The sequence below is a fragment of the Rhipicephalus microplus genome, chromosome 2 (genome assembly GCF_043290135.1).
Source record: "Rhipicephalus microplus isolate Deutch F79 chromosome 2, USDA_Rmic, whole genome shotgun sequence".
NCBI lineage: Eukaryota > Metazoa > Arthropoda > Arachnida > Ixodida > Ixodidae > Rhipicephalus > Rhipicephalus microplus.
In genome coordinates this window covers 196,558,855-196,582,657 of record NC_134701.1, presented here as the reverse complement: position 1 = coordinate 196,582,657, position 23,803 = coordinate 196,558,855, and the positions used below count along the sequence as shown (strand labels likewise).

At 47.7% G+C, this 23,803-nt stretch overlaps 1 protein-coding gene across 2 annotated transcripts in view; it reads left to right on the top strand.

Annotated features, from left to right (window-relative positions):
- The window catches only part of Nelf-A (Negative elongation factor A), a 63,927-nt gene that overhangs the window by 34,951 nt on the left and 5,173 nt on the right, over window positions 1-23,803 (top strand). For both annotated transcript variants that reach the window (XM_037421703.2, XM_075887214.1), the window contains exons 8-9: window positions 17,600-17,699; window positions 21,368-21,497. In XM_037421703.2, coding sequence (XP_037277600.2) covers window positions 17,600-17,699; window positions 21,368-21,497 — 230 coding nt within the window. The remainder of the gene's footprint in view (window positions 1-17,599; window positions 17,700-21,367; window positions 21,498-23,803) is intronic.

Below are 23,803 nucleotides of genomic sequence, written 5' to 3'. Positions count from 1 at the left end.
AACGGTACAGATTGTTCTGGAAGCTACGCCACCGCCAGCGATAACGCTAGAACATTCGACGGCAAGAGTATAAATGCCGACGCGCTTCGCCGCTTGTCAGTTGTTGATCGAAGGCCGACGCTCCGTTCGCCGCTATCTGTCCGAGACTGCTATCTGTGCGAGACTGCTGCTGTAATTGGACTTTCAGTTTACCGGCACAGGTTCGCCCAAATAAACAGTTAAATCCTAACACGAAGTCTCCTGTCTTCGGCCACGTCACGACCCCGTGAGAATATATAGCGTTGACAGCAGCGCCATCACATCTACAATTAACCACAGCGCCCTCTGTTGCTTATAAGTTGAAGGTTACATGAAGGATGGATGGATGAGGCTGTACCCTTTAAATCGGGCGGCGGCTAACGCCACCTAGCCGTAGTACATAGTGAACTAACCTTTAGATTTATCTTTTTTTTTTCCTTTGAATAGTGAGGTTGAGCATTCGCACTTTGCAGTAAAGGGTTTATTTTCACTCGTGCCTTGACTTTAGCCACCAATCGGATAACCTCCTTCTAGTTAAATCTACCCACTTAAAGTCTATTTTGCCCTCCCCGTCCCTAAACTCCAGTGCTTTGAAAAACTCTGCGCCATCATCCTGAACTATAGGGTGAAGCCCTTTACAGAACATTATCAAGTGTTCGGCAGTTTCTTCTTCCTCTCCACATGCATTGCATACTGTGTCTACCCCTTCGTATTTGGCCCGATATGTCATGGTTCGCAACACTCCCATCCTGGCCTCAAACAGTAGTGAACTACTCCGAGTATTATCATAAATCCTTTCCTTGGCAATTTCCTGCTTAAAAGTTTGATAGATCTCTAGTGCGGACTTCTTAATCATGCCAATTCTCCACATGTCAGTCTCCGTTTCCTTCACTTTCTTCTTCCACCTGCTGTTTTCTAGGTATTTACCAGTCAATTTCCTGGTTCGCTTCCTCTATTTTGCATCGACATTCTTCATGTACAAGTAGCTGAAAACCTTCCTAGCCCAACGCTCCTCCCCCATTTCTCTTAATCGCTTCTCAAATTTTATCTTGCTGCTAGCTTCCCTGCCCTCAAATGATGTCCATTCCATATCACCTTGTACTCCCTGATTTGGTGTATTCCCGTGAGCTCCTAAAGCAAGCCTACCTATGCCACGTTGCTTAATTTCTAATCTTGCTTGAATTTCTGGTCTCATGCACAAGACCGCATTGCCGAACATCAGCCCAGGAACCATGACGCCTTTCCATATTCCTCTCACAACATCATACCTATTGTAATTCTACCGTGCCCTATTTTTCATCACTGCTACATTCCTGTTACCTTTAGTCGTCACGTATATTTCGTGTTCCCTTAGGTACTTGGTCCCATTGCTTATCCATACGCCCAGATATTTGTATTTATCTGTTATCTCTAGCGAGACGTCCTGTATTCTAAGCTCACTACCTTCATCATCATTGAAAATCATGACTGCTGATTTTTCCTTACTGAATCTAAAATCTAACCTATCTCCCTCATTACCGCAGATGTCCATCAATCTCTGCAAATCTTCCTTGTTGTCGACCATTAGCACTATATCATCTGAGTACATTAATGCTGGTAGTGCTTGATCAATGAGTTTTCCTTGTTTGACTAAACATAGGTTGAAGCCCAGTCCACTTTCCTCTGATTTGGCCTCTAATCCTTGTAGGTACATCATGAATAATAAGGGTGACAAAAGACACCCCTGCCTAAGACCCCGTTTTACCTCTGCAGGCTTGGATACCTGTTTTTCCCACTTTATAACTACCTTGTTACCTTTATAGATATCCTTTAAAAGATTAGCCACTACATGTTCCACGCCAAGTGTGTCCAGTATTCCCCACAATTCCTCTTGAACCACGCTATCGTACGCTCCCTTGATATCCAGAAATGCTAGCCACAGGGGCCTGTGTTCTTTTTCTGCTATTTCGATGCACTGCGTCAGTGAGAACAGATTGTCTTCCAACCTCCTGTGTTTTCGAAACTCATTCAGCAGTTCCCCCAGCACACCCTCATCCTCTATCCATGCCTGCAGTTTTTCCTTTATAATCTGCATCGCCAGCCTGTAGACCACTGATGTCACTGTTATAGGACGGTAGTTGTTTATGTCAGCTTTGTCCCCCTTTCCTTTATAGATCATGCTCATCCTGCTAAGGTTCCATTCATCAGAAACTTCACCATCGATTATTAGTTTGCTCACTGCCTCTCTCAAAGCCTGCTTGGACTTCAGACCTAATGTCTTTATCAGCATAATTGCAATGCCATCTGGGCCTGTTGATGTACTCCTAGGAATCCTCTTCTCAGCCCTTTCCCATTCTCGTTGTGAAAATAGAGCCATTGCGCCACTTGATTCATCCTTGTCTATTGTGGTGCATAAAGCACTTCTTTGTTGAAATTTTTCTGTCACCCTTGTTCTTATACATTCAATAGCTTCGTCCCCTTCTAGCCTAGCACCTTGGGCTGTAGTTATAAACCTCTGCTCTAGGCTCATCTCATTTCTTAGGGAGTTTAGATGGTTCCGAAATTTCGCAGCTGCCTTTCTATCTTTTGTATGTTCTTCTGCCAGCCACTGAGCTCCCTTTCTTCTAATCTTTTCATTGATCAGAAGGGATGCATCCCTTCTACTGCTTAGAAAGGTTTCCCATTTTCTTTCAACATCATCTGTCGGTTCACCCCGCTGCTTAGCATGTCTGTGTTCCCTAGAGGCTTCCTGACGTTTTGCTATGGCTCTCTTAACTTCCTCATCCCACCAACTTTTGGGTTTGTGTCTTCTTTTCCGGGGTGACTTGTCAGATGCCTTAGCAAGCTCTAGCTCAAACAGTCTAATTAGATTAGTGTATGTCCACACTGTTTTATTATCCTCAGTGATTACTTTCTCAATTTGTTTAGTGGCTATTTCAATTTACCTTTCTGAATAAAAATTTTACTGTAGTTGCTCATCTTGTCTCCTTCCCACTTTCACTGCTCTTCCAAAACTTAGCTTGATACGTTTGTGATCACTACCCAGACTTCTGGAGCCACCTTCATCTATGTGCATTCCCCTGAGCTTATCGTACATCCTATGTGACATCAGTGCGCAATCTATGGTCGACTGCAGCATTTCTACCTCCCATGTTATTTGCCCTTCACACTTTTCGGTACTGTTGCAAATGATCAAATCAAGCCTTTCACACATATCCATGATCCTTTTGCCTGTCGGGTCGGTATACCCATCTATATCTTCTATGTGCGCATTCATGTCTCCTAGTATAATTATCTCGCACTCTCTTCCTAACCCCTGAATGTCCTTTGGTATACACTCTATCATTGCCTGGTTTTCCTCTCTGGCCTTTGCTCCCGTCCACAAGTACACGAAACCCAGGAGTGTCATTTGACCTGCCACTTTCCCTTTTAGCTATAAATGTTCCTTGCACTCCTGCTTGACCCTTTGCCAGTCGGTACATTTATGAATGAATGCCCCAATCCCACCCCCCATTCTGCTGCCTTCTGATCTATTACAATATTCCCACGCGTAGTCCGGATTGTTTGGAGGTTGTTCCATGTCCCTGAGATGTGTTTCTACAAAACCGTATACCATCGGCCTCTCTACCCTTAGCTGTTCTTCTATCTCTTCCAACTTCATCCTGTTCCTACCACCCTGCATGTTAATATACCCTATGTCTTAATTGGCTCGGCGCTCGTGGCTACGTCTATTTATGCCCCGGACTCTACCTATCTTAGATACTGGTGCCACTTTGGAATGGTATCTGTCCATACCACCTGTCAAAGAGTCTCCCTGGTTGTTTTCCTCGTTACTAGCTATCCTGCACCCGGAAAGGCCCGCTTTCCCCCCAATAAAGCTACTGCGCATCCTGCAAGTCGCCAACCCACCTCATGACCTAGCTGCCCATCGCAGTGAATTCTGTCTTGTTGAAAACCACCCCACCTATGCACCTCTCTGTTTATTTTCATCACCTCAAAGCCTTTCTCTCGACTCATCTGCCATATCTCTTGGTTTGCGTTGACAACCGCTCTTTGCAGGTTGCTATCACGCACCGGTACCTCCGGTATCGTGCATATTGCTACCTGTATCTGAGGAGAAGTGGCGCGCATGTCATCGACGCCTTTCGCCAGTGTGGTTGCTAGTCCTGCTGTATCTTCATTTAAGACGTCGTTTAAACCGCCTGAAATTATCACAAGGTTTCGTCTATCAGCTGTAGTTTTGAGTTTTGCGCTCGCTTGCCTCATGACTGCTTCCAGCTTGCGTCCTGGGAACGCCCCTGCTGCAACCCTCTTGTCACCTCTTACACTCTCTTTGATGGCTTCTGTGCATCGATTTAAATTCGAGTCCCCGGCGATTATCACATGCTGTGACTTTTCAGCTGGGGGCTACTTGCACCTGTGACGCCGGCTGCTTTGTCCCCTCCCAGCCCCACCACTACCTCGCTGAAGCTGGGCCTTGCGACATTTGAACCGGCTGAACCTGTTTTTTCCAAACTTGCTTTCCGCCGATCTGGTTGCCGGTTCCCTACTGTTTTCTCCGTAGGCCGCTCCTTTGTTCAGCTTCGCTAGTGCTTCCTCGGCGGACTTCAGTCTTTCTCCCATTGCCCTCGTTTTCTCTTGCTGTGTCGCCGACGCAGTCTCGAGCTCGGCGATCATCAGCAGTTCACTCTGGGCAGCCATCATTTTCTTCATTTTTTCCTCGACCTCACATTGCCTACACTTCGCGTCAGCCTCTTCTCCATCCGCTTCTACACTTGGGTCCACTTTCAAACCCACTCCACTTCCTAAACACTTTACAGTCTTTTTAACCATGTCTTTCTGACACCAATTGTCCCTATACTCGATAATTACTAAACTCGAGCCCTGCACTATGAAAAAAAAAAGAAAGTCTAAGCTCTACTACAAAAATTTGCGTGTTCAAAGTACACGCACCTCCCCCACGGGGTGGCAAAGGAAAAAAAACAAAAAATTCAAACACACACACCCGCAATAACCAATAAATACCTGGTGACTGGCCCCCGTAAAAGCCGTACCATAAAACAAATGCTATGAATATTTCAACTGCTGCCTTATAATTGTGAAGACAAGCTCAAAACATGCAAAAACACTTATCTGCACAGTCGATCGGAGCGCTCAGAAAACACGTCCATCCACCTTGACAGTCCGAACCGAAAAACGGTTACCACCAACGCCCTCTGTTGCTTAAAGTTGAAGATTACATGGTGTTACGGACAGACGGGAGACGGCGGACATCGTGAGGTCTTGAGAAGCTTCGCCCCTAATATGTAATTGGCTTGGAAAAGCAGCACAAATACATTTTGTCGCAGATCGGCGATACAAATGAAACTCCAGTTTTTTTTTTTTTTTTTCAAAGTGTCGTTGGACACAACAATTGAGAAGATGGGCAGCAGTTTGGTGAGTATGCTGACTGGCGGGCACACGAAACTTTGCTGCATAGTCTTGCTTTGTGCCCTCGCCGACTGCACGAAACTGTGACCGTACGTCATCCTGAAAAGGAAAACTATTCCAAAGATTCCTTTGCTTGCCGGTGTGGTGGTGTGCACACACGAGAACGCGTGGATGAACAGGGACGAACAGGGAGTAGACTGGGCCAAGAAGGTATGGGAGAAGAGGCCTGGTGCGATGCTCGCAAAGAGGTTCCCGCTCGTTCTTGACTCGTCCCGCAGCCACACAACTGAGGAAGTGAAGAACCGCCTTTCACGCAATGGCACTGACTTAGTTATTATACCTGGTGGAATTACGTCAATGCGGCAGCCTCTGGATGTGTCGCTTAACAAGCCTTTCAAAGCGCAATTATGCTGAGTGGACGGCCAAAGGCCTCTACAACTTGACGCTGACAGGACGCGTCAGAAAGCCTGGTATTGCCCTATTCTGCAAGTGCATTGTCGAGGCTTGGAAGTCTATTCCAGGTGAGATGGTGTGTAAACGTTTGAAGAAATGCTGCATCACAAACAATATAAATGGAACCGAAGACGACCTTGTGCATAACAGTGAGGACTGGGGCTCAAGTAATAGCTCTATCGAGAGCAAAGAGAATAAGTGAATTGTGACTTGCCTTGCAGACAGCGTATTCTGCTTGCTACATAAACCTTTTTCGGTCAACGTATGTGCAATGTTGCTTAAGCGGTAGCTTTTGTGGAGCCTTTCCTTTATATCAAATGTGTCGGCAATATGCAAAGATTTTTTTTTTTTTGTCCTTCTCGGCAAGCTAAAAGTGGGGCTGCGGAATATATTAGCTTCGAATGAGTTTAGATTCGATACATTGTTAGAATAGATACAGTGTTAGGAATATACTTCAGTTATTAATTTTTTTTTAAATAACGGGCTGACTTTCGTATATGGTTCTACAGTAGAACCCCGCTGTTGCGTTCCCGTGTGCTGCGTTTTCCTGGCTGTTACGTCGTTTTCGGCCGGTCCCGGCACAGCTCCCATAGCATCCAATGCATTGGGAACCCCGTTGCTGCGTCGCAACTGTAAGACCGTTCCCGCATCATACGTTGCAAAGTGCCACGACGCGCCGGCCCGAGCGGCCATGTTGTCTTTTATGTAGCTTGGCTTGGCGGCTTGACGATGGAATTGGCCGCCCAAAGTGCCGGGGGCAACACCTGTGACATATTTTCGGTTCATGCCAACAAAAGCATGACCTTTGAGATCCGTATTTGCACTCTAAGAAAGATTGTGTCTATGACTCGTTGGGGCCCTAAAATTGGTTTTGGCATCTGTAAAAGTAAGGTCTCCGAGACCCGTTGTTGTTTTCTTGGGAAGTCACGCTGGCTTAAACTTATCGCCACCGGGTCGTGCAGGCGGCCCGATTCAAAGGGTATAGCCCGATCGCCATCACCATTGCCCATGTGTGCCCGTGCTACCCGTGCTTGCTGCAGTCTTCTCGCATTGCCTTTATTTCGTGTCAGTCATTGCGCAGGTTCTACGAGCGTGCAGCATAGTGCCTTTTCACTTCCAACGCTTCAAATAGTCTTCAAACAGGATGACATCAAGAAAGTGGAAATCACTTTCGCTGCAAGAGAAGTTGAACATTCTCCGCGTTGTGAAAGAGAACCCGACGCGGAAGAAGGTGTGCATAGCAAAGGAGTTAGGACTGACGCCTTCCACCTTGAACTCTATCGTTGCAAAACGGATCGAAATTGAAGAAAATGTCCGAACCTTCGATCTCGTGTGCAAGCAAGCCCAGAGTTCGGAGCACGTACAGCTTGACAAGGCCGTTTTCAAATGTTTCACACAAGCCATGGCCGCAGGAGTTAACTTCGACGGTACCATCCTGCAAGAGAAGGCACTCGAGATCGCCGACAAGCTCAGTATCGACGGTTTTTGCCCATCTAACGGTTGAATTGACCGTTTCAAAAACAGACATGGATTATGCTACCGCACTGTCAACGGAGAGGCTGCAAGCGTGGACACGGAGAGTGTTGAGGCCTGGAAAGAGACCGTGGTGTCTATCATAAAGGACTACGAGCCGAGAGACATACATTCGAGCCCGACTATATTGAACCCGTTTATATCAAATTATCCCGTATATCGATTAATTCCTAAACACGGTAAATTTACATTGAGAATATATAGCAAAAGTTACTGTTTTATTGGACAAAAATAGCAACTACAACTGGTATATCAAACTCCATGTGCCTCAAAAGTGCCCCAGCAAGTTGGCTTTCCCTCGCGGTGGCGGGGAAAACTCCTGGCGCCACCCCAGAAAAAGTTGGTTAGACTTGGTTGTGCGCGGTCAAACACCCCCGCCAAGAAATTATCCTGGCCCGCTCGCAGCGCCTACAGCCATTCAGAGGCCGTCGTGCTTTCTACGAGGTGCGGAGGCGGTAGAAGTGAGTGCCATTTTTTCTTTCTTTATGCTTGTGTGCCTGCTGCTGCCGATTCAGCGTGGTCTGTGGTGTTGCCTGTTGGTGCTCTGTGAACTGTAATGGCGCGCTGTCATCATGGCTTGCGCAAAGAGGCATAATTAGCCGTTTGCCACGAATCTCGAAATCATCAATCGGGTTGAGCGCATTGAAAAGAAGTCCGACGTCGACGCCGCGTAAAAAAATTCCAAGGAGCATCTTGAGTGCTATCCTGGAGAACAAGGCAGACATCAGGGCCAAGTCGGACAAAAGGCCAGGTGCCCGTGGCGCCCGACGTGTGTGTGCTGCTGTGTACAAAGATGTTGAAGCGGCCGTTTACAAGTGGTTTGTGGACATTCGGTCGTGAAACATCCCCGTGTCCAGCCCAATGATCGAGCAGAAAGCCAAGGGTCTTGCTTTTCTGCTAGGAGAAATTATTTCCAAGGCGGTTCAGGCTGGCTTCAGCGGTTCAAAGAACGGCATGACATCGTTGGCAAAGCCGTTACAGGTGAAAGCAGAGTGGCGGACCTGGACAGCGTAGAAAAATGGCTTGAGGAAAACTGGCGTGATATCGCAGCAAGATATAGAGCCCAAGATATCTTCAATGCGGATGAAACCGCTCTATTTTGGCAAATGTTGCCAAACAATACACTTGCGTGTCGTGGCGACAAGACGAGCGACGGCAAGGCAAACAAAGTTCGTGTGTCCGTGCTGTTGGCAGCTAATTTAGACTGATCGAAAAAGCTTCGACCTCTGGTTATCGGGAAAAGCACGGCTCTGCGGTGTTTTCGAAATGCGCTGTCGCTTCCAGTTACCTATCAAGCAAACTCAAAAGCAGGGATGACCGGGGAACTTTTCAGCAAATGGCTATCGTCGTGTAATGATGATTTGGTAGGCGAAAATCGCAAGGTGTGCCTGCTCGTGGACAATTGTTCATCGCACCACTGCAGTACGACCTTCGGCAACATCGAGCTGCGTTTTTTGCCCCCGAACACTACGTCTGTACTGCAACCACTGGATCAAAGCGTTATACCCGCAATGAAAGCCGGCTATCGGAACCGCCTGGTGGAGAGGCTGCTCAGAATCTTGGGGTCGGCAGGGAGCTTAAGATCGACTTGCTCGGAGCTATTTCTATGTTGAGTAGATCGTGGGCAGATGTTAAGAAGGAGGCGATCCAGAACTGCTTTAGGCGTACCGGCCTCCGCATGCTTGGTGATGACACCCCAAATTCTGACTGCTCTGAAGACACTGCAGGTGTTTCCGCCGAAGTTTGGAACGAGCTGGCAGAGTTCCCGGGTGCTATTGACGGATCGACATTCGTCGAGTTTGTCAGTGCGGACGATGATTTCCCCATCATAGGCCAATTACAGAATGAGGATTACATTGCAGACGCCGTGCCGACCACAAGCCAAAGCGACAGCAATATGGAAATCGACGACGGCCCATTGCCTACATCTTCCGAAGTGATTAGTGCACTTGCGTTGGTCCGGCGCTATTGCTTCAATGTGGAAGGTTGCGGCTGCTCTGACTCGTTGGACAACGTGAAGGTGTGCGTGCTGTCGCAGGCAGTGAAGTCGTTGACACAGAAAAAAATCCAGGACTATTTTGTTCCACAGTAGGGCACGCAAGTAAGCCACCATATTTAAAGTACTTTTCTTCTAGTTTGTTATGTGCTTTTGTGTCAAAACCTATACCAGGCCTATATCGAATTATGCCATATATCGAACTAATAAACGTTTTTTGGTGAGTTCGATATACCCGGGTTCGACTGTATTCAATGCCGATGAAGCAGGCCTTTTTTTTTTTCAAGGTACAGCCCTCTAAGACGCTCAGCTTAAAAGACGAGGCTTGCCACGGTGGAAAATGCAGCAAGAAACGACTAATGGTGCTGCTGTGCTGCAGCTCCGATGGTTCGGAAATGAAACCGTGGGTGACAGGAAAGTTTCGGAACCCACGCTACCTTAAAATATTCGTCACCTGCCCTGCCACTACAACAATAATACCAAGGCGTGGATGACGTGTACACTTTTTGCAGAGTTCTTGAAATACATGGACTCCAGATGGGCTGCCAGAACAGAAAAGTCGTTCTTTTTCTCGACAAATGCTCCGCACATTTCAAGGACACTGCGTCGCTGTGGAATGTAAAGGTAGTTTTTCTTCCTGCCAACACCACGAACCACCTTCAGCCCTTGGACGCTGGAATAATAAAAAATGCAAAGCACTTCTATTGCAAGTGCATTGTAAAGCGGTCCCTGGCCAGCGTGGAGCGAAGGCAGCAGCCAGCAGGCATCACCATCTTAGATGCCATGCATTATTTAGCATCAGCGTGGAGCACCGTCACTGCTGCTACAGTTGAACACTGCTTCAACATGTGTTTCAGTGTGCGCGCAGATGACACAACAGAAGCTGTTAGAGACGGTGCGTTCTGTTATGCCAGCGAGTCCTCGTCAAACGTCCGTGCCTCTGAAAAAGGCAATCTGGGTCAAGGCCAGTCCGCCTGGCGCGATCACCTCGACGGCGTGAACACGCGCGGCGCCCCTCTGGCCCATGTGCAGTGAGTCAGCGGCGCACGTGACAGCGAGCCGGCGGCCGCGTGTCTGGTGGTCTGACGCATGGCGCGGCGGCCCCCATTGGCGGAATCTGCCCTGACAACCAGCGGCGCTTCTGATTGGACATTTTGGTTGGACCCGGTGCAAATAAAAGAAGCCCTGCGGCGTGTTGCGATCAGCGGTCTTAGGCGAAAGGCTGACCTATGTGTTAGAAAGGAGAGCTCGGCTCTTCGAGTCTCTGTCGGCCCCAGTGCCGAAATTGTAACGCCTCTGTATATATGCTGTACATAAACCTTGTTTAACTCACCGTCGTCTCGTCCGCTCGTCTTATCGGCTCTGCGCAGAAGCAGTCGCGAGCTGATAAACATACGCTACGCAACAGTGGTTGGCAGCTGCGGGATCGGCCGGCGTCAGCGACATCGATGCGGTGAGTGCCTGATGTTTTCCCCTCAGTTCACCAGACTACTCTAGCTCAGGTTGTAGTAGTTTAGAGAAGGGCTGTGTGAAGCATTAGAGTGAGCTTTGATCGTTTCAAGCAAAGTCGAAGTGCTTTGAAACCAAAGTTAATGCGGAGGGGGTAAACACGGGAGAGTGAAAAATTGCTTGCGCGTCTTGCTAGTTGACTTATAGTGGGTACGGCAAGTAAATTGTTAACAGGGGCAAACAGAAAGAGGCTAGTGTGAACGATGGAGAACCTTAAAGTGAAGGAACTCATCGAAATTTGTGAGGAACTCGGCATTACTTTGGGCCGTGCGAAACGAAAGCAAGCGATCCTTGAGATCATGAAGGATGAGGGAGTGTCGGCTGAGGAAGTCGATGAGGCCTGGGTGGATATTAAAGCACGCCGTGAGGAGGCTGAAAGGCGAGAAGTAGAAGCTCGCGAAGAAGCTGAAAGGCGCGAAGCTCGCGAAGAAGCTGAAAGGCGCGAAGCTCGCGAACGTGAAGAAGCTGAAAGGCGCGAAGCTCGCGAAGAGGCTGAAAGGCGCGAAGCTCGCGAACGTGAACAAGCTGAAAGGCGCGAAGCTCGCGAAGAAGCTGAAAGGCGCGAAGCTCGCGAACGTGAAGAAGCTGAAAGGCGCGAACGTCGCGAGGAGGCCGAGAGACAGGAGCGCCTTGAGATGAAACGACTAGAATTGGCAATCCTACAGTGTTCGCAGGCGCCTAGCGCAGCTTCTCCGACGATTCAGGTCAGCGGTATTAGAATTCGGGATCAACTGCCACCGTTCGTAGTAGGCGAGGACATGGCGAAGTATCTCGTCAAGTTTGAACACGTCTGTGAGCGAAATGCTTTGGAGCAGTCTCTTTGGGCGCGGAACCTGCTAGCTCTTCTTCCCGGCGAAGTGTCCGACGCGATAACTTGCTTGTCGAGGGAAGCATTTGAGAGCTATGACGAGGTTAAGGAAGTGCTCTTGAGACGTTATAAGTTGTCACCCGAGGCTTTCAGGCAAAGGTTCCGGTATGCTAGAAAGGGGAATGAGTCACACGTTGACTTCGCGTTTCGTCTTAAAGCCGATTTGATTGAATGGCTCAAGGGCGAAGGTGTTTATGACGACCGCGATAAAGTGGTGGAATGCGTTGCACTGGAGCAATTCTACCGCTGCATCGAGGAGGATGTCAAACTTTGGCTGCAGGACAAACTTGGTGAAGTACAGCTAAACAAGGCAGCAGAGTTAGCTGAGGAGTATTATACTCGCCGAAAGTTGCATAGCAGGGCAGTGCGCGTTGAAAAGGATGAAAGAAAAGAGGGCTTTTCAAAGAAACCTGATCAACGGAAACCCGCTCCGCACCGTAATTTCAAAAAGGACCCGTCTCTTACGAAGGACACTGTAGAGGAAGGGAAAACAGAAGCGGAAAAATCGAGTGAGGTTTCTAAACAACGCACTGATACCACACGGGCGTTTGAATCACGGAAGCCACTAATCTGCTACAACTGCAAAAAGGAAGGGCACATCGCGATAAACTGTAAGCAAAAGTTTGCTTTTGCAACAATCAGAGAATCGGAAAAGAACATGCGGTTGTTGGAGCCGTATATCCAAGAAATTAGTGTGAATGGGAAAGCGTGTCGAGCACTTAGAGACTCCGCGGCAACCATGGATGTTGTCCATCCTTCATTGGTGTCTCCGGACGACTTTACAGGAGAATGCGCGTGGATCAGGCAAGTCGCCGAGGAGCAGAGTGCTTGCTTACCAATCGCCACGGTTGTCATTGAAGGCCCGTTCGGTAAGCTTCGCACCGAAGCGGCTGTGTCTGCCGCGCTTCCCGATCGTTTTCCTTATCTCTTCTCCAACAACTCAGAGCAGCTTCTCAAAGAGCAGGGTAAATCGTTCTTCCCCAACTTAGCGTACATGGCCCTCACGCGATCGCAAGCGCGGAAGCTCTCGCAAGAGCTTGACCTTGTTCAAAGCGGTGAACTCTCAAGTGACCTTGTCGGCGGGTCGACGGAACCTCAGAGAGGAAACTTTCCGCGTGAGTCATGTGAGCAGTCGCGCGAGCGGCCCGTCGCCGGACCGACCAGCGCGGTTCCCGTGGAAAGGGGAGACGACATGGCGCCATTGGATCAGAGGGAGAGGGCTGCAACGCTCTCGCCTGTAGCGGAAAGTTGGAGTGAGCTGTCGAGGGTTGATCGAGAAACGCTCATTCGAGAGCAGCGTGAGGACCTCTCGATTAAAGCGCTAATGGAAAGCGTAAACTTAGAAAAAAAGAAACAGAATGTTTCTTTTTTTGAGAAAGCGGGGCTTTTGTATCGGAGCTACACAAATGCGCAAGGTCGCAAGTATGAGCAGCTCTTAGTGCCACAAAAGTATCGTCGCCAACTATTGGAACTGGCGCATGAAAACGCATGGGCAGGGCATCTCGGCATAAAAAAGAGCAAGGCTAGAGTTTCCCTTCAGTTTTATTGGCCGAAATGCTGGAAGGATATCGAAGACTTTGTGCGCTCATGCGACACTTGTCAGAGAGCGGGGAAATCCACGGACAAGTGGAAGGCACCCATGAAGCTTGTGCCGATTATCACAGAACCTTTTCGGCGCCTAGTAATTGATATAGTCGGGCCATTGCCAGAGTCAAGGCAAGGTTGTCGGTACATCCTGACGGCTCTCTGTGTAGCCACAAAATTTCCGGAAGCGATACCCCTTAAGGAGCTCAATTCCCCTCAGGTCGTGGATGCGCTGCTATCTATTTTTGCACGCGTCGGATTTCCTTCTGAAATCCAATGCGACAATGGTAGTGTCTTCACCAGCTGCCTTACCTCTACCTTTATGGATAAATGTGGAATAAAAGTAGTGCACAGCTCGATCCATCACCCGCAATCTAATCCGGTAGAGCGTATGCATTCCGTTCTGAAACGGATACTGAGAGCTCTCTGCTATGAGCACAAATGCGACTGGGAAGCGTGTATTCCTCCCGCTATGTTCGCTCTAAGATCAGCTCCTCATGAGAGCACTGGTTTTAGCCCTGCAGAACTTGTGTATGGCAGGAGTTTGAGAACACCATTGCAAATGCTACGCGAGTCCTGGGAGGGATTCGATGAGGACCCTAATGTAGTTGCGTATGTTCTAGACCTCCTTCAGAGGCTTGGAAAAACGAAAGATCTTGTGGAAAGCCACATGAAGGCTGCACAAGTATTGTCGAAGCAGTACTACGACAAATCGGCGAAGAAGCGCACATTTGAAGTTGGTAGTCAAGTAATGCTGCTGCGGCCGTCCAAAAAGAACAAGCTTGAGGTTCATTGGGAAGGGCCTGCCAAAGTAATATCGAAGCTTTCGGATACCAATTATGAAGTGAAATTAGGAAGGCGGCCGAACAAAATTTACCACAGTAACTTGATGAAACCATACGTTCAACGTCAAGCGGTCGTAAATCTGCTGTTGAATGCTGCAGAGGAAGAGGGAGAAGAAATTTTGAATTCTAGTGATGTAATCGAAGGGGGATCGGAGGTAATCTTGGAGCAGTTGAACCTAGAGCCTAGGTTAAGTGAAGTCCAGAAGGAGGACCTGAGAAGGATTGTTTCCGAGTTTCAAGACGTGTTTTCGGACCGTCCCGGAAACACGACGGTGATCGAGCACGATATCGAGCTAACTTGTGAGGAGCCAATCCGTAGCAAGCCGTATCGTTGTTCCCCTGTGCAAAAGCAGATCATGAAAGAGGAGATCGATAAAATGCTGGAGTTGGGAGTCATAGTACCGGGCGAGAGTGACTATACATCCCCTCTAATATTGGTTCAGGTGCCAGGAAAAGATCCGAGGCCATGCATCGATTACCGGCGTCTTAACGCAATAACTCGAGACCAAACTTACCCGATACCCAACCTAGAGGAGAGGGTGGAAACTGTGTCACAGTCCAGCTATATTTCCACGTTAGACCTCGTGCGAGGGTATTGGCAAGTCCCCCTTACAGAGCGTGCCAGCCGCTATGCCACATTTGTTTCTCCATTTGGAACGTATCGCCCACTTAAGCTGAGCTTTGGATTGAAAAATGCACCCTTTTGTTTTTCAGGCTTAATGGACCGCGTTCTTAAAGGCCTCTCTGAGTTCGCTCTACCGTATATTGACGATGTCGCCATCTTCTCCAACGACTGGGAAGAACATGTCGAGCATCTACGCGTCGTGCTGAACAGGTTGAGAAAGGCTGGCCTTACCGTGAAACCTACTAAATGTCACCTAGGGTGTGGCGAGGTGTCTTACCTGGGGCACGTTGTGGGGCGTGGCCGGCGTAGACCTTCAGAAATTAAGGTAGCCGCTGTCGTGAACTATCCACGACCAACCACAAAATCAGAGATAAGGGCATTCTTGGGCTTGGCTGGATACTATCAGCATTACGTGCAAAATTACTCTAGCATTGCCAGCCCCCTCACTGACGCGCTTCGAAAGTCCGAGCCGGTTAAAGTAGTATGGGACTCAGAAAAGGAGATTGCGTTTTGCCAGCTAAAACAGGCCCTAAGCGAAAAGCCTGTTCTCATGGCACCCGATTTCTCTAAGAGATTTGTGATTCAATGCGACGCGAGTGATCGCGGCATGGGAGCTGTATTGTGCCAGGAGGACAGTGCTGGTAACGAAAGGCCAGTTTTGTATTTAAGTCGAAAACTCAGCGGCAGGGAAGAGGCGTACAGTACCTCTGAAAAGGAATGTGCTTGCCTCGTGTGGGCCGTTCAAAAGCTAGCTTGTTATGTCTCCGGTTCGAGGTTTGTGGTTGAAACGGACCACTGTCCTCTAACCTGGTTAAATAACATGTCGCCTAAAAGTGGCCGGTTACTGAGGTGGAGCATGATACTCCAACAGCACAACTTTGACGTTCGCTACAAAAAAGGAAGGCTAAACGCTAATGCCGACGCATTGAGCCGTGCGTTTAGTTAGTACCTTCTCAACCTTTCGGTTTCTCGCTGGCGATTCGGGGCAAAATTTTGACCTCATCACGACCTGGGCCGAGCGCTCTCGTTCAGAGTGCTCTCAAGGGGCCAACTTTATGTGGTATTCTAATTCGTTGCGTTGTTGTAATTGTGAAAAATTCAAGTTCTTACTTTAAGAGTCTTGTGTCCCACATGTGCCTCTTGATGTAGAGGGAACAAAATTCCGATAAACACGTAGATAGGTATATGTTGTACTATACTTTGTCTGGTGTTCTGTCGGGTGACCGAGGGCACTTGCTTGTGTCGTGTGTTGTCTGTTGTCGAACCGTTCTTAGCAAGTTGCAGAACCATCGACAAGTGCTGAAACCGAAGATGGTCAGAAGAGACAAGTGAAGCTGGTCAGCAAGTTGTGGCGACAAGCCAGTGGAGCTGGGATCCGTCGTCAAAAATGGGATGTGTTCCCGGAACAGTTTGGAGCTGTATTCTCCACATGGCCCTGGAGGCGAACCTGGAGGGACCTGGCGAACGAGCGCACCTGACATCCGAGCCCCGTGGAAGCAGCTCGTCTTTCCGGTGCATTGTCTGGCGGCGGGGGTGCTGTTATGCCAGCGAGTCCTCGTCAAACGTCCGTGCCTCTGAAAAAGGCAATCTGGGTCAAGGCCAGTCCGCCTGGCGCGATCACCTCGACGGCGTGAACACGCGCGGCGCCCCTCTGGCCCATGTGCAGTGAGTCAGCGGCGCACGTGACAGCGAGCCGGCGGCCGCGTGTCTGGTGGTCTGACGCATGGCGCGGCGGCCCCCATTGGCGGAATCTGCCCTGACGACCAGCGGCGCTTCTGATTGGACATTTTGGTTGGACCCGGTGCAAATAAAAGAAGCCCTGCGGCGTGTTGCGATCAGCGGTCTTAGGCGAAAGGCTGACCTATGTGTTAGAAAGGAGAGCTCGGCTCTTCGAGTCTCTGTCGGCCCCAGTGCCGAAATTGTAACGCCTCTGTATATATGCTGTACATAAACCTTGTTTAACTCACCGTCGTCTCGTCCGCTCGTCTTATCGGCTCTGCGCAGAAGCAGTCGCGAGCTGATAAACATACGCTACGCAACAGTTCGCAGAGTGCGACGAACTGAACACTGCCATGGAGACTGTTAGTGCCAGTGGAATCGCGTACAGTGACTACGCTTCTGTTGACAACGCTGTTGTCACCTTTGCCATGTTATCGTCGAGGACATCGTGGCTGAGTGCGCCGATCTGTGCGCCAGTGACGAGGAAGTTGAGCAGGAGGTGGAGCGGATACCGGAGCCAAAGTCCTCATCGGCTGTAGCGGCAATAGATTTATTGTGAAAATATGTGTGCACCAGTGACGATGGCGAGAGCCACATGGCACTACAGGTGCTTGAAAAACGCCTTGTGCATGTCGGGCATGAGAAGATGCGCCAGGCTACGCTGCATGATTTTTTCAAGCGAAAGCATTAAAATAAAACTATGTGCAGTTCACCACTACTCTTATTTCTCAATTTTTCGCGTTTCTCGGCTGTTGCGTTTCCGGGCTCCTACGTTTTTTTTTTACGGTCCCTTGGAAAACATATCAACGGGGCTCTACTGTACTTTGTTATATTGAGGTTTGGGTGTAGTGTATCTAACTTTTTCTGCCCTCATGAATGCAAAATGGAGACAGGTCTGTTGCCCAAATTTTAGAGCTATGGAAATGACCAAGTCAGAAACTTTATGAGCTTACCAAACATCTCGTTGCCATTTTCTTCATATCTTAAGTATTCATGTTTTCTTAAATTTTATATCGGCCGGAATATTCTTTTTACTGCAGCTCTCCTCAGTGCCAGCATCTCCTGCTGCATCTTATGGCATCCCTGCCACTGGCACAGCCTTACCAGCCATTGCTGCTAAGACAAACCCACCGTTACAAGGTAGGCTGTACTGTTGTTGGGCTGATTTTAGCTGTTTTCAAACACCAAACTTTCTGAGAGGTGCGTTAGGATTTTGCTTTATCTTTTTGTCATAATTCATTTTTTATAATGATAATTTCACTGTTCAGCCTGGTAAGTTTCTAATGTTGCTTCCGAAAATGGTAGAATGACTGAAAAGATTTGTTTCATTAGGCAACTTGCAAAATGCCTGTTCAAGAAACATTTCTTGAGTTGCATAATATATAAGTATTTCTGCTTGTTGGAAAAAGAAGTGTATTTTTTTTTTACAAAACTTGGTGTGGTCCACTTACTTTGGCAAAGCATTTCCTAGAACGAATTTTTTCATAATTGAACGGTAAAAACACGAAGCACGAAAAAAAAATTGTGCTGGACTTGTGTACTGTTCGTGTGTAGTTGTCTTGTCCTCGTTTTTTGTTTGTCAGTCATCCCCCCCCCCCCTTCATGCTTCTGGTTTCGTCTTTTGAAATTGCATCATCATATTGCAGCCACAAGCATTTCGGTCTGTTTGCTTGCCAGAATCGGCCTCTTCTGTGTTTGCTTTACTCATCAGTCCTTTGCTTTGTATCGTTGTCGGTGCATCCCAGTGATACATGCAGCAACAGATTCGCACAGGTACAGCCACAATTGTGATGACGTCTCGACATGCAAACCTTTTATGGAAGTAAAACAGATAATCATCTTTTTGCGTCACTCGTAGTAGATACCGCATTTACTTGCATAATCCTTTCACTTTTTTGCCGGAAAACTGATGCAAAGTTGGGGGGTGCGAGAATTACGCGGGGAAAACTTTCCACGAAAACGTACAGAGCAAAAAAAGAAAACGGAGTGGCCTCAAATCGGGATTCTCACACCTGCAACTTAAGCAAGCTTTAAGAAGTACTAATTAGAACTTACCTCAACAATCAAAGCAGAGGTTCAACACAAGGCAAGATTTATTTACGACACAAAAAGTGCAACAAATAGTCGAGAATTAAAATACCATACGCAAAGCTTGTGGGTGTTGCGGGCCTAACGGTAGCGTTCGTCGCTCAACAGGAGCCCTCAAAAGGTAAGCGTAGGACGTCAGTATTGGGCTGATGGCTATTTAACAGAATCGTCCGCAGTTTCCTTCTAAAAAAATAAAGTTTACCATCAATCCCAGTTTTAGGCCCACGGCAGGCCCAACGCGTCTTGGCGGCTTTCAGCTGCTGTCACAAGTCGCAAACACAAAACTCGTAGACTCCGAAGGGCCTACCGGCGGCCCTGTTGCCGTCGTTTGAAGCATGATCTATTACTTGCAACTTGAAGCAGCCGTGTAGCTTCAGTATCGCCCCATAACGTGCCAAGGCTCCCGACACAGCATACAAAGCACGCCGCAACACGCACTGGCCACTTCGGCTTAGCTTGGATTGGATTGAATCTGCGCGCAATAGTACGCTTGATGCTTAAGAGATGGTGCGCGCTATCATCATCAGCAGCTGGAACGAGCAGACGACATTATTGCGGCAGTTTTCGGGGGTGCGATAATTACTCGAGAAAAAAAAAATCGTATTTTTCTTGGGCGATGTGGGGGGTGCGAGAATTATGCGAGTGCGAGGATTACGCGAGTAAATACGATAATGCAAGAGGTATTTGGTCTGGTTCGCGTTTATTAGATTTGAAGGGTATCGCGAAATAGATGCATTGTCAATATGGTATGACTGCAGTTAATTCTAGATAGGTAGCACGCTCTACTGCAATGCGGTTTCTTTTGTTAATGGTATGCTTTTCAGCATCACAATGTTCTTTTGCATGGGAGCGCCTACTAAGGCAAATTTAGGGTAGTGGAGCTTGAAAGGAACCCTTGCCTGTGAGCCTTCCATACATCTTGAGATGTTTGCACCCCACGAATCATTGCTTTCACGACATGTAAGTACATTCACGCTCAATGCCTTGTGAGACTGCCGGCTGAAGCAGGGTCGTTTGGTCCGCATAAATACTTACAAAGGTATGAGGAGCGATTGCAGCCCCGTTAGAAAAAGCAAACTTGTAGAGCTGCAGCATGACACAGTGTTCGAATATTCAAAGTGGCATTTGCTACGCTTTGTCATGTGGGTCCTAAGGGAACATTACAAGCATCCTGCACAGACATCAAAGGGACACTGAAGTGAATCAGGTTAGATTAGGGCTGTGCAAATATCGAAATTTTTGAACAGGAATCAGGTACGAGTACATAGCTTCGAATGGGAATCGAATATGAAGAGGTGCGATCCAAAAGGTGCGATTTTTTCGGCAGTAATATTTTACTTCATCGTATATTTTGTGGAAAACAGTGCTATCCTGTTATTGCATAAAGAATGCTAGTCTGTTATTGCACAAAGTGCTACCAACTCTACTTGCTAGGAAGCATATGACTGCGCTAAATAATTGAGCTTGTGACTTTGATTGTTAAGGTTCAATTCACGTATTGAACGAATGTTTTTTTTTTCTCTTTCTTTATTTAATTGGACTTTATTACTAAAAGAAAAGCACTTATACCTGCCATGACACTATCAAGTACGAGGCCGCTAGTTTAACTCCTGCCATGGCTCCTGCATTTCAATTAGGTGAAAGGTAATAGTTGATTCACTTGCACTCAAATCGAAGTGATTATTCGAGCACCCCAGGTGGTCAGTTTATCCGGGTTCTCTCACTATCACTTTCGGCATGTACGACCCCCGATTTCATCGCCCCGTGTTCTCATCAGTTGACACACTAAGGCAAACAGGAGTGCTTGGGGCGTCTCTCGACTTCACAGCAATGCTTGTCATCTGGCTTGCTTTCATTCCCTTTCTTAAAATCTATATGCTCGTCATTTTCCTATCAAAAGTTGTCTGTCACGATGACATAGCTGCACGATCGAAGCCAACGAGTATCGAGCACGCGGTGCTAACACAAGGCACACAAGACAGATGGGGACTGTTGCTTGTGAGAAAAATGCCCCAATATGCCTTTTTAATACAATATACTACTGTTATACTGTCTTTGACTGTATAACAGCGCTTTGGGCTGCTCAGACTTTGGTACTATTTTGCTTGTAAACATGGCAGCAGAGAAGGAATGTTATGCTTTCCCACCGCAGCATTAGCTATGCTGGAAGGGGATTTTTATGGCGATAGCAGTTGTACAGAAACACTTGACGAGCTTTTGCCGTTGTTATTGTGATGTTCCGTATAAGGTCCATAGCACTGCACAATGTATGTTTCTCCCGTGAGTAAAAAGACGCAAGTAAGAACACAGCTGAGGCTTAGATGAAATGAGCCAGCCATTTTTCATCACACAGAGGGCACATGCGTTAAATCAACCCGAATGCAAGGTCTGCTATCGAATTCTATTTAAGCAGGGAGGACACTGTCTTTCTTAAGGAGCATGAAGGGCAACCAGGGGAGGGAGGGGGGCTGTGTTGCTCGAGAAGCAAGTATGATTTTTGGCCATAAGGGGGTAATCTCACATGCTGTCATACACGCTCTTTCGGCAAACATTGGCAAACCTCTTGGGTGACACCGACAAACTATGCAAAGATTTTATGCTTAGACCGGTGAAATTGGTGCACTTTAGTTTTCTGCAACGACTGCACAAATATGTTGTTGACCATGAGCTATTATATAATTTTCTGTTTTTCTTACCTGCTGTTGCGAAACTCTCGACAGCCTCGGGTGGTGGTGGTAGCCAAACTGGGGCCACAACCAAGCCAGGAGCTACGCTGGAACAGAGCACAGCTGCGCCGGCGCAACCACACGAGGCCATGCCACCCAGCACCAGTGTGGATGCCAGCACAGGGTTTGTAGCCGCAGCAATGTCTAAATTGCTCCCATTCTAGACTTCGTGTGAACTCATGCAAATACCACTTTTTTGCTTCAAATCGAACAGCAATAGTTGAAGAACTTTGCAGTGAATAGCTTAAATAATCGGGAAATTTTTTTTTGAATCCTGTCATGGCAACTTGGAAGTTTGCAACTCTGGAAAAAGAGAATGAAGCCAACTCACCCCTGATAAGAACTGCCTGCGATGTGATGGTGATAGGGGTGTGTAGAAGTGTTATACAGTGTGCAGTTTCTCTGTCTTGAAGCTATCTAAAAGCTGTGGGTTGGGCCTAAAAAAATTATCGGATGTTACTCAAAAATATTGTTTCTAAAGGGACACTAAAGTCAAATAACAATTTACGTCAGAGTGAAAGCTCAATGTATGACAACACTTGAAACGACAATATTATCAACAACACTGCTCTACTTACCGAGAAATTAAGGTAAATGCACAAGAACACAAGCACCGCAGTAGGACATCTTCAAAATAATCCCAATGACATCAGACGGACCGCCTACTATTAATCACTAGTAATCGATCTAACTGCACTAAATGAAGAACTTTCCATGCATCAAGAGACGCAACAAAATGTTGCTTGTTCGTTTTTGTTTGATTTGTGGACAAAAGAACCACCGGACGTTACTATGGGGAATGGCGTGAGTGGCTCAAAAATTCAATTTTTGTGTGGTTACACGGGACAGGTGGTGCCATGATAACCGTAGTTGTTAGGAAGTAAGTTAGGGGAGCAGGCTTCATGAGTGGTGTCAAAGGTGCTGCAAGGAAGAAAGCAACTGGTACGGCACACAAACGTATATTCAAACAGAGAAAGGCACAAACGACACAAATACAGTGAGAGAATGAACGTGCAGAGCATCTTTAGAAAATGGTTCAAAGAAACACTGTGCTCACAAATTTGGGGCTTGGCTTAGTGGTCGTGGTCGCATTGCTAGTCTCAAGCGAGAAGGGTCAGGTGGGTTGTCACAGGTTCATTTGCATCTGCTGGGCTCCGGAGTAGAAGACTAGGCTTGTGCGAATGTTGAAGCACTTCAAATATCCAACTGAATACCGTATTTACTCGATTCTACCGCGCCCTCGATTTTAACGCGTGCCCGGTTTCCACGACAAAAAAAAAAAAAAAAAAACTAAGACATCGATTGCAACGCGCACTTATTTTTCTCGTTGGCCCGCTTCATCACACCACTCGGGAAAACGACTCTTTTTGAGAGCGTCTTCTGTTTAAATATGAAGTACGGGGGAAGCTTATGCCTATCTGACGTGCAACGGAGCATTGCTGTCACTCTAGTTTTACCGTGGCCCGATGTCAGTACACGAACTTGCTTCACCCCCTTCTCCTGGACGGTTGTGGTGCTAGGCATGTCGAAGTAAAGAGGCGTCTGATCGGCATTCCCGATTTGCTCAAGCAGGTAGCCGTTGTTGTGCCGCAGGTTTGGAGGAACCTCTGAAGACTCTGAAGCTTTTCTTCGTACTCCTCCGGCAACTTCCGGCATGTGCCCGTTCGCCTTCGGAGGGAAAAGCCTTTTCTCTTCATAAAGTTAGTTAGCCAGCACCTGCTCGCTTTAAACTGGCTCTGCATTAACCCTTTTTCTAAGGCTAACTGCATAGCCTGCACTTGGAGCAGTTCTGTCGTTACGGGCCACTATGCCGCTCACTGCTTAATCACATACTCGCCGAGCAGCTCTTCAATTTGTGGAAACCGACCCTGCTGTGGTCCAATGAAGCCTTTGCGTGAAGCTTTGCTGTCGACAATCTTTTGCTTTTGTTTCCGCCGGTCCCGCACGCACGTTTCGGGAACTCCGAACGACTGCGATGCGGCCCGATTTCCGTCCGTTTCTGCACACGCGATGACTTTTCTTTTAAAAGCGGCATCGTGGTGCACTCGAGTTTTTGGAGTCTGCCCTTCCACGCCGTCGATGCTAATGCTTTACTAGATGACGAACTCCTCAGCACACGTACGAAGTGCCGCACATGGGAAACACATAAGCAGAAATGGCCGACGCGCCATGCCGATGCACGTAGGGGGCGGCCATTTTGGATTTGCTGATGGCAATAGATTGACCGTAATTTTTTTGTTCGTACTCGATTCTAACGCGCATGCGACTTATGAACTCGCTTAACCTGAAAAAAGGTGCGCGTTAGATTCGAGTAATTACGGTATTTAAAAAAATATCATTTGGAATCACTAATTAATATCCACATTCTTCATGGCACCCTCATCTTCCTTTACTCTCAAGAGCCTTTGTCAACTTTTTTGCCCCTTAGGG